The sequence below is a fragment of the Sorex fumeus genome, unplaced genomic scaffold (assembly GCF_029834395.1).
Source record: "Sorex fumeus unplaced genomic scaffold, SorFum_2.1 ptg000265l, whole genome shotgun sequence".
NCBI lineage: Eukaryota > Metazoa > Chordata > Mammalia > Eulipotyphla > Soricidae > Sorex > Sorex fumeus.
Genome location: NW_026606322.1, coordinates 30,078,178 through 30,089,448, shown reverse-complemented (window position 1 = coordinate 30,089,448; position 11,271 = coordinate 30,078,178). Strand labels below are relative to the sequence as shown.

The following is an 11,271-nucleotide window of genomic DNA, read 5'->3' as shown; positions in this document are numbered from 1 at the left end:
TCTTTTTCGTGTTTACTTGAGAAAAATTCTAAGACAATCTGGCCCTACTTGTTGAGTTTCTACTACATAAAAATCACTAATTTTGGCTTAGTTTAATGCCAAACTGATTTACAATAAAAAAAGAAATACCTAACGATATACTAACTACCCTGCTGATCACAGCTGAGTCTGAATATAGCATTAAATGTTATTTCAACTCTTTATTCTCACTTTATCCATAAGTATTGACTATTCTGTTTATATTTTTATGAATATGAGTAAATCATTTTGGTCCCTACACTCAAAATAAATCAAAGAAGCTGAAAAATATGGTACATAAAACTCATGAACAAAGGACATGTAACAATTTCAAATTAGTGGCTCAAGAGAAAATCGTCCTTCCATTGTTCGATTTGCTCGAAACGGGCCCAGTAACGTCTCCATTTTAAGACTTGTTGTTACTGTGTTTGGCATATTGAATACATCACGGGTAGCTTGCCAGGCTTTGCTGTGAAGGCGAGATACTCTTGGTAGCTTGCTGGGCTGTCCAAGAGGGGCGGAAGAATCTAACCCGGCTCTGCCGGGGTGGCTGTGCACAAGGCAAACGCCCTACCGCTGTGCTATTGCTCCAGCCCGAGAAAATTGTAGATAAAAAAATTAGTACAATCTCCATACCTCATAGAGTATTTTTCGATCATAATTTCCCAAATAGGATCTCAGGATAAATATATTTTTCATTCAAAGTATACAAGAAAATTCTTATTAGACCTCACTGAATAAAAATCAAGTAATATGGGTCATTTTCATATTGCATAGGAAAATAATAGATTTTTTTAAATAATCTAACAAAAAAATTTTTTAACTCATCATGCACAGACCCTTCAGCACCAGTTAACCATGGCTGAAAGTGCCAACCTCATACATTGTGCTTGGGTGAATGTACATTTTCCAGGAGGTAAGGATATTCCCTCATCAGTTCTTTTGATGCAGAGATGTCAAGCCCTTCTTTTATAAGATTCAGCTTGCTGAGTGAAAAATTGATATATAGGTAGATATAAAGAAAAAATATACATGATAAATGAGAATAAGTGAGATGATCATAAATAACTTGTATGTATAATGGCTTAAAATAGTGTTTCCCAAAAGTGTGTTCTCAGACCACCTAACTTGGAATTCCTGGAGTATTTCTAAAAACCTTCAGATTTCAGTTTCATCTATGATGCTACAAATGACAGCATTTCCTTCTTTGTTACGGTTGTATAATATTTTGCTCTATATATCCCATCTTTTCTTTGTCTATTCATTTCTTCACAGACACTTAGGTTGTTTCTGTATCTTAATTCTTGCAACTAATGCTGCAGCCAACACAGGTGTGCAAACAACTCCTTGAGATACTAATTTCTTTCACTATCTACCCAGGAGAAGTTATGTTGGAGCATATGGTGATTCTATTCTTGATTTTTCAGTAACTTCATACTGTGTATAGTAGGATTGCCTCATCTTACATTCCCAGAGTGTGGAGAAAAGAATCAATCCACAGTCTTACCAACACTTACTAACTTGTGACTTTCTGAAAATTTTTTTTGATTGACATTTCCATAATGATTAGTGATGTTGAACTCCACTTAATACTTGAAAAAAAATGGATAATTGTATGAAGTGATGTACATGTTAACTAACTTGCTAATGGTAAGAATTTCACAGTGTAGACACGTCAAAACATCTTGTCATGGGCCAAGAGATACAGGAGTTAAGGTATTAGCCTTGCATGCAGCTGTCCAAGGTTAAATCCCCACGCTCAATCTTATGAAGTTCAGGACTGCATATGGTCCCCCTAAACACCACTGGAATGATGGTACAGAAGTACAGAACCAGAAATAAACCAAGAACACAGCCAAGTGTGGCCCCAAATCACTGTCACTGTATCACTATCATCCCATTGTTCATCGATTTGCTTGAGCAGGCACCAGTAACGTCATCCTAGCCCTGCGTTTTTAGAAGCCTCTCTTTACTCATCCTTCCCAACGGTGCCACATTGGAGGCTCTTTCAGGGTCAGGAGAATGAGACGCATCACTGTTAATGGGTTTTGGCATATCGAACACACCACAGGGAGCTTGCCAGGCTCTGCCGTGCAGGCAGGATATTCTCAGTAGCCTGCCAGGTTCTCCGAAAGTGAGAACTAGACAATAAGACGCATTCTCAGCCGTGTACTCTGGAGAGCTTGGTTTTATAGTCTCTGGGTCTTGGCCATTGATTGGATTACACGTCACCCAGGAGCAGTTGGTGGGTGTAACTGCCTAGCTACTGGAAGATGGGGGACCTGGGTGGAGGAGACCCAGTCTCGATCCGAGCAGACTTGAATATCTCAGCCCTGACTCCCGCACACCTGGGTTCCTCTGACAGTTCCTTTACGCATGAGGCTCTTCCGAGCTTGTGGAGAGTGGTCTTGAGCATGGCTGTGGCTGGGTTCCAAAGGTCTTCTTCTATTCAAGAAAGAACGCAGGCTTCTTCAGACTTGTAGTAAGCCAGTAAAGAAACATAGAGACCAGGAAGCTAGATATGTATTCAAGGCAGAACACAGGCCAGAAGAGAAAGTTGAATGATTTTTATGGTTGCTGTAGTTTGGAGTCACGTTTGATAGTGCTGAGGGTTTACTCTTGTCTCTGTGCTCAGGGATCTCCTAGCAGTTCTTGGGAGAACATAATATAGTGTTGTGGACAGAACCAGTGTGGGACACATGCAAGGCAAGTACATCAACCCCTATACCATTGTTCTGGGTCCAAGCTCAATAACAGAACAACAAATAAGACCAGTATAAAAAGTACTTCAGGACACTGGAGAGAGAGTACAGTGGGTACTGGTTTTGCTTGCGCATGGCTGACACCAGCTTGATCCCCAATAACCCACATAGTACATTAAGTACTGCCAGGAGAGATCACTAAAATGCAGAGCCAGGAATAAGCCAAGAGCATCTCTGTGTGACCCTTACAAAGAGGGCCTAGAAAGGAATTTCTAAAATGAATATTTATAAATGGAAAACACATGAAGAGATGAACAGCACTATTACATGTCAGAGTTTATGACAATTAAATTATAATAACAATGTAAAAACTAGCAAGAGGAAGAGAGTTAGAGTGAGAAGTGTAATTCTTGATAAAAAGCAACAAGTTTATAAGCTTATATATAATGGTATATATAATGGGGCCCCTTGAAGGGGAACTCCCCACCCCGACCAGGGCTCCAGCAGCCGAAGACCTCCAGAACCAGCCACCACCATGCTGAGACCACTCTTCACACGCATGAAGTTACCGGCAGAGGAACAAAGGCATGTGGATCCCGGAGCTGAGATCTCCAAGCCTGCTCGGATCGGGGCTGAGCATCCTCCACCCAGTTCCTCCATGTTCCAGTAGGCAGGGGTCACACCCACCAACTGGCCCCCTGGCGCCGTGTAATCTCATCAACGGCCAAGACCCAGAGACTATAAAACCCAGCTCCCAGAAGCACGCAGCTGCATTTGCTGCCACATAATATCTTATTATCTCATTCTTAATTTGGACAAACTGGCAGGCTACCGAATGTAACCTGCCCACACGGCAGAGTCTGGCAAACTCCCCGTGGCATACCCAATATGCCAAATACCAGTAACAATGATGGGTCTCATTCTCCTAACCCTGAAAGAGCCTTGAATATTGCACTTTTTAAAAAATCTCAGGGCTAGGGCGAAGGAGACATTACTGGGGCCTGCTCGAGGCAATCGACAAACAACAGGATGGCCGTAATCGTGATACATGATTTTTATATGTCAATGACACCTCAGTTAAACTGAAAAAAAAATTAAATTTTTGGAACTCACCACCAATAGTACAAACCAGTATTCCTGGAAATAAGATAGGATTTATATTTTGCTTGTTTATTTGTTTGGGGGCTACATCTTGTGGTGCTCAGGGTTTACTCCTGAATCTCCATGCAGGGATCACTCCTGGGGGGCGCTTGGAGAACCATATAAGATGCCATAAGTCAAATCTGGATCAGCTACATGAAAGGAATGAACCCTATCTGCTCTAATATCACTTCAGCCCCAGGATTTATAGTTTAAGTCAACTATCCAGGCAGTGCTTCTGCACAACATAATTTCACAAACACTGGATTAAATAGGTGGTCTCTGTATCTCTTCAAGTACAAATTTCATCAAATAATAACCTTTCTAGCATATTCAACTGGACAACTGATTTCCATTTACCTCTGTAATTTAAAAAGAAAACTCCTTTTCTTATTTCATTCCAATCTGCCTTTTTGATTAATTTACAATTGCCAACATGAATTACTATGAAGTTGCTAAAAAGTGTCATATAGAGATTTTTATTGACTAGATCTACTAGAAAACAATCGATAGAAAATATTTTTTCTTTCTTAAAAGATTAGCCAAATTATATTACATGGTGATGAAAATATTCTTTCTACAATGATCTGATCTGTGTAGATTTTACATTTTTGCCTTTACAAGGTTATATGCAATATAACCACCTGAGGATAATCAATAAAAGGGCAAGATTAATCTTACTGACTCCATGAATATTTGCACTATACTTATCATCTTTTCAACTCACGAGTAGGAATTTTCTTTTTAATTGAATGGCCATGAGGAGTAGGGATACTTCATAACTTGTTTTATAAAAAGAATATTGTTCTCTAAAAGAACACGGGAGAAGACATACATCTTCAAGATACTTCTTCCTTTTCTTTTCAGGTATATGAAAAGGTACTCATATCTCTTAAGAATGAAAATCGCTGTCTGGCATTGATTCTACAAAGATGACGTTTCCATCATTGCTTCTAAGTCAGTGTTTCCTAACTTCAAAGTAGATGGCTAGGTGGTTTAATATAAGTGATTTAACCTTTTCCTTAAAAGATTCTCAGAATCCAAAATGCTACAGAATCCTAATATTTGATTCTGGTCTTTAGGCTCTGGGAAGAGAAATACATCGGTTTTCATTTTAGTTATCATAGAATTGACTGGAAATGTTGGAGACAGAGAAATAGTATGAGGGTAGGGAGCTTGACTTACATGCAGCTGACCAAGGTTCTATCTCCAGCACCCCATGTGGTCCCCCCAGCCACTAGGAGTGATCCCTGAGTGCAGGGCCAGTAATAAGCTCTGAGCAACAACTGGTGTGGCCACAAAAACAAGAAAAAAGAAATAACTGGAAACATCCCTTCATGTGAGGTTTTCATGAGGAGGAGCAGGCAGACATAATGAGATCAAAAGAATCACCCAGCAATGAAGGGTGTGCAGTGGTTGGCACAAGGCTCAGAAGTGGATATTAAAGAGTCAAACAAGGTTAAGTTTCCAAGGTTAAGTCTCAAACAAGGTTAAGTTTCCAAGGTCGAGGTTCAAACAAGGTTAAGTTTCAAACAAGGTTAAGTTTCCACTTCTTTTTTTTATCTCAAAGGCCCAGCTTCTAGACCACCATTTCTCAACTGGGGCCCTTTGCCCCACCCCATGGGCTCCTAGGATATTCCAAGGGAGGCAGTGATGAAAAGTACAGAATAGTTCACTGCATGAATGGCAGAATAAGGCAGGTGGGAGTGGAAAAAGTCACAGGAATAAAACAATGTGAGAATGAAGCCACAGTGGCAGGTAGAAAGGTTGAGAAACTCTTCTAGACCATTATACCAGAAAAATAATTATTCGTTTATCTGAGATCTTAAGTCCACGCAATGCACCCACCCAGAAAGGAAACTGCACTCAGGTGAGAACATTTTGCTGGGAAGAGACAAGTTTATTGAGAATTTGACAGACACCTCTACAGCATCATCATGACAAGAGTCCTGAGCATGGTGAAAACTTCCAAAGAAATTCAAGTCCGGCTACCAACTTTCTGGAAGTGGTTCAGCACACGCCTTCCAAGCAAGGCTGCTGGAGGCATCATCTGGTTATTCTTCCCTCAGGACCCTGATGTTCGCTCTGAAAAGCAGCCGCAGTGAGGTTGACAGAAAATGAAGACCAGAGTTGCAAGTCAAGGAAAGAGCCTGGAGTTGGGCTTCTCAGTCTTGAGAGAGAAGGTTCTCAATGCCGCAGGAATTCAACTCTTTACTGGTAGAGAGTGTATGGCCAGTATCTTCTGTAGCCGAAAGGCCCTCCGCAGCCACCGTAGCCATAGCCAAAGCCATAGCCCACTGGGGAGTAAGTGCTACCATAACCACAGCCAACGCTGTATCCCAGTGGGTAGCCATAGCTGCCCCAGTAACAGCCAGGGAAGACAGCCCCATTGAAGTTGCAGTACATGGTGTTGGGAGTGGAGGGCTGGAGACCTGGAGAATGGGTTTGCAAGGTGTGATGGAGTTTCCAGCTCTGGACCTTCTTTATATACCTTGGCTGTGGGGTGTGGCGCTATAAAAAATCTAAAAAAAAAAAAAGGCCCTCATTTTCATTCTTGACACCAATTTGCATCACAAAAAGCTCATTAATTTGTTTTGCACTTGTGCAAGAGGCCTATAGAATTGCTTAAGATGTCTTCAGAGTTGCTTAAGATGTCTTTGGTGTTGCCTGAGATAACTCACCAGGCTGGGATTCCTTCAGACCCCGTATTTCACTAACAAGAAAATTGCAGGAACTCCAGGGCAGGAAGTGTTAGAGATCCTAAATATAATTCACTACCAGTGAACATTATAAAACCAAGAACATATTCTGAGGTTAACCATTTCACTCCTCTTGTGAACTAATTTTCCACAACACACATTTAGGATTTCCTTATGGATGTGTTGAATGACATTGAAAAAAATAAGAAATGCAGCAACATTGAAAATCCATCTCAAAATTGAGTTATTTCTTAGCATTCACCTGATTAAAGACTTTTCCTTGGGGGAGGAGAGATAGTATAGGAGATCAGGTACTTGCCTCACCTGCGGCTGACCCTGTAAGCCGTTCCCCAAACACCACCAGGGGTCGCTCTTGAGTAAAAAGCCAGTTCAGCACTTGGAAGTGGGACCCTCTCTCCAAATCCCTCAACAGAGACAACAAAGAAAGAAAAGATTTGTCTTGCAATATAAAGATAGATGTCTTCATAAAAAAACTTGGGGTATTTTTGTTTTGTTTTGTTTTGCCTATCTGTAGTTTTCCTGCTTAGAAAATTGGTTAAAAAAAAACTTTAATTATTGTTCCCATCTGAACCACATCTAACATGCATTTCTAGACCAGTGCCTGAAATAATAATCTTGTCATTGTAAACAAGAAAAATGGACTTTGTGAATTGATCCCAGGATGAAATTGTCAAGCAAATATGATTTGTTGCCTGACATACTTTCTAACGTCAACGCTGAAAGTAATAAGATAAAAAAGAAGGAAAATGAATGAAAATTTTTATCCTACAATGCTTAATATTTTTTATTTGATCTAACAAAACCAAGTTATGTGACAAATGTGATGATCTTGTGATGGGTTAGGTGACAATGTTAAATCAACATTATTTCACTTTGAGACTTATTCACAAAGGGAAAGGGGTCAGAGAGATAGTACAAGCTTTAAGGTGTTTGCCTTGCTTGCACCTGACCCTGTTTTGATCCCTAGAACCACACCTGGTCCCCAGAGTACCTCCTGGAGTGATTCCTAGAGCACAGAACCAGGAGTAAACTCCGAGTATCAACAGGTGAGACCCAAAACCATAGAAATAACAACTAAACAAACAAACCAAAAAACCCAAACAAAAACAGTGAAGGATTGGGGGGAAAAAGTTATTCCTCTCTAAATAGAAATTTAATTCTCAAGTTTGAATTGATGGAGGGAGTGATGAAAACTCACTTGGATCATGTCACACCTAACCCATACCAGCACTGAAGTTCTCCTTTGTTAGAGGAAGGAAAACTGACATAAAATACAGTGGAGGAGGCAAGACACAGAAATAAATAGAAAGTCACAGAGTTACAGGATCCTGAGAAGAACACAGACTCTGCATACTTCGTAACAGCTCACAAATTTCACTGTGGTTTCCAGACATGACTTCCTCCCTGTTCCCAGCAGCTAACCCTAAATTTCCAGAAGTACAGAGAAGTCACAGATTAAATAAAAGCACTAGCTGAGACTCTTGAAAAATAAACTTAATGGTGATGGAAAGAGCTGGAAGGACTCTTGCCTTGTACACAGCCCACCCGAGTTCAATCTCTGGCACCCCATACTTCCTCCGTGCCCCCCAAGAGTAATCTCTTAGCGCAGAAACAGAACAAAACCCTGAGCACCACCAGGTGTGTCCCCCCCAAAAAATTAAATAAATAATAAAAAAATAAACTTAAAAAAACATGCCAGCATTCTAGCCACTAATTGTTTAATTGTGGTAGAGGCATTTTTGAAATTTTACAGAGTTGGCCTGCCATCCTTCTTCATGAGCTGAGAGCTCTGCGGCCACTTAAAGTGACTCAGCATTTCAAATGCAAATAATTCCTGTGATTTGTAGACAAATAAGGCCCAAGAATTAAAATTACCTTCATTTTCCAAATATAAAAATATTTAACAGCAGATCCTTCCCTATAAATTATAGAGTGATTTACATAGCATTTCTACTGTCATCATATCGTTCTGCTCCATAAAGGGAAAACTGGCAGCATTTAGAATAAAGGAAAATAAAACAAAAGTAGAATTATAAAGTGGATATACAGGATAACAAGCTTTGCATAAAGGCCAACATTCTGCAGTGATGCTCTTTGAGCGCCCAGGGTGCTATCCATTACACCATGGAGACCACAGCATCATGATACTTTTTCTATGGGAGTTTGTCCCCACCTGAGTACCTAATCTGAAAAGATGCTAATTTTGCCCTCCTGGGGCACAATACTCAGTTCTGTATCTGAATAAAAACAGATTCTGAGGAACAGTGAAGAGAAGTGAAGATCTTATTACTATTAGAGGAAACATCCTGAATTTTCTCTAGAACTTCTCCAGAAACTCCCAGAACAAGAAAATGTTAAAGAAACACATTATTTATCAATAATTCATTTTTGAAAAAACTAATAGCTTCTTTAATCCTACTAGACTCACAAAAATTTGATTCAGAGAGAAGATTGCCAAAGGAAGACCAAGTTTTGGAAAGCTTGACATTTATGTAACAAAAGCCGCTTTTGCAGACCACAACACCCAAAAGGAGAGAGAGAACACAAGGGATCGGCCTGCCACAGAGGCAGGGTGGGATGGGAGGGATGGAGGTGGGAGGGATATTATCCATGGTGGTGGAAAATGGGCACTGGTGGAGGGATGGGTATTTGATCATTGTATAATCTAAATCCAAGCACAAAAAATTATAAATCTACAACTGTACCTCATGGTGTTTCACTAATAATAATGAAAAAAAAATTTTAAAAAAAAGAACATAACATAAGGATATCTTCTGAAACCTAAAAGTAAATCAACACAAAAATGCTCAAAGAAATAAAATAAGGGGCAGGAGCCATCATATAGTGGATAAGGTACTTGCCTTGCACAAGGCTGACCTGGCATCCCATAGGTTTAGGCATCCCGTATGGTACCCCAAGCCCATCAGGAGGGATCCCTGAGCCTAGAATCAGGAGAAGAACCTGAGATTTGCCAGGAATGGCCCCTAAATCAAAAAATAAACTCTAATAGAAATAGAAATATTGCAACAAACTTTCAGAATAGGGCTGGAGCGATAGCACAGCAGGTAGGGCGTTTGCCTTGGACGAGGTCAGCCCGGGTTTGTTTCCTCCGTCCATCTCGGAGAGCTCGGCAAGTTAACAAGAGTATCCTGCCTGCATGGCAAAGCCTGGCAAGCTCCCCATGATGTATTTGTTATGCCAAAAACAGTAACAAGTCTCACAATGGATGTTACTGGTGCCCACTCGAGCAAATTGATGAACAAAGGGAGGACAATGCTACAGTGCTACTAGTGAAGTCACATACTTCTAGACTACTTTTTTCCCCCCTGACTCTAGTTTCTGCATCCATCCATTTGAAATATTTTGTCCTCCAGATTCATCCTGGGCCTTGTGGCATAGGACAAATTTATACTACAAAGAGATATTGGATCCTTAGATTAACATTGCAAAGTTTGGTTAACTGAGAAAGCAGCTGGTAAAGAATTTCTGAAAGCTAACTTCATAGACGAAAGATTAAAAAGAACCTATTGAGGGGCTGGAGAGATAGTCCTGTGGATAGAGCACTTGCCTTGAGCCCAACCAACCAGGGTTCAATCCCTAGCACCCCGTATGGCCTCTGAGCCCATCAGGAATGATTCCTAAGGGAAGAGCCAGGAGTAACTCCTGAGCATTCCTGGGCATGGTCTCTGCATGTCCGAAGAAAAGAGCCTACTGAGAAACAGCATGACTGCAAACCACATGAGTCTATGCTCTCCATATGTAAATTAAATGAATATCCAGCCTCATTCCCCTAAACAAATGCTCAAGAAAGTCTGTAACTTCTCATTATATCCAACCATGGGAAAGTGGAATTGCAGAAACCTCAAAAGGAAAAAGCCATAGCAATCTAAATCAACTACAGTTGAAGTGTTTTATTTTGTGTCTCAAAAGAAAAATAGATCTAATTAATATATATATCATATTATCAGAGACTATAAAACCCAGCTCCCGGAAGAGAAGAGCGCAGAGTCTCCTGCCCCTGCGCCTGACTGTCCTCGCCGGGGCCCCTTGGAGGGGAGCGGGTTGAGTTTTCCTCCCCGCCCCGACCAGGGCTCCGGCAGCTGAAGACCTCCAGAACGAGCCACCACCATACTGAGACCACTCTCCGCACACATGAAGGTACCAGCAGTGGAACAAAGGCACGCGGGTCCCCGGGGGCTGAGATCTCCAAGCCTACTTGGATCGGGGCTAAGCATCCTCCACCCAGATTCACCAAATTCCAGTAGGCGGGGGTCACACCCACCAACTGGCCCCCTGGTGCCGTGTAATCCCATCAACAGCCAAGACTCAGAGACTATAAAACCCAGCTCCCGGAAGCGCGCGGCCACATATCATCTCATTCCTACTTTGGACAAACTGGTAGGCTACTGAATATAACCTGCCCATACGGCAGAGTCTGGCAAACTCCCCGTGGCGTACCCAATATGCCAAATATCAGTAACAATGAAGGGTCTCATTCTCCTAACTCTGAAAGAGCCTTGAATATGGCACTTTTTTAAAAATCTCAGGGCTAGGATGAAGGAGATGTTACTGGGGCCTGATTGAGGCAATCGACAAATAACAGGATGGTCATGATCGTGATCATATTCTCACATATAGATGAAATGGCATTAGGCTAATTGTTTTCGAATACTTATTTGGAAAAAGTTTCT

The 11,271-nt window shown here is 41.1% G+C and overlaps 1 protein-coding gene across 1 annotated transcript; it reads right to left on the bottom strand.

Moving 5' to 3' along the window:
* Positions 1-6,071: 6,071 nt before the first annotated feature.
* LOC130018465 (keratin-associated protein 8-1) lies at positions 6,072-6,266 on the bottom strand. Its single transcript, XM_056109159.1, has one exon. The coding sequence runs from the start codon at positions 6,264-6,266 to the stop codon at positions 6,072-6,074; it is 195 nt and encodes a 64-aa protein (XP_055965134.1).
* Positions 6,267-11,271: the final 5,005 nt, after the last annotated feature.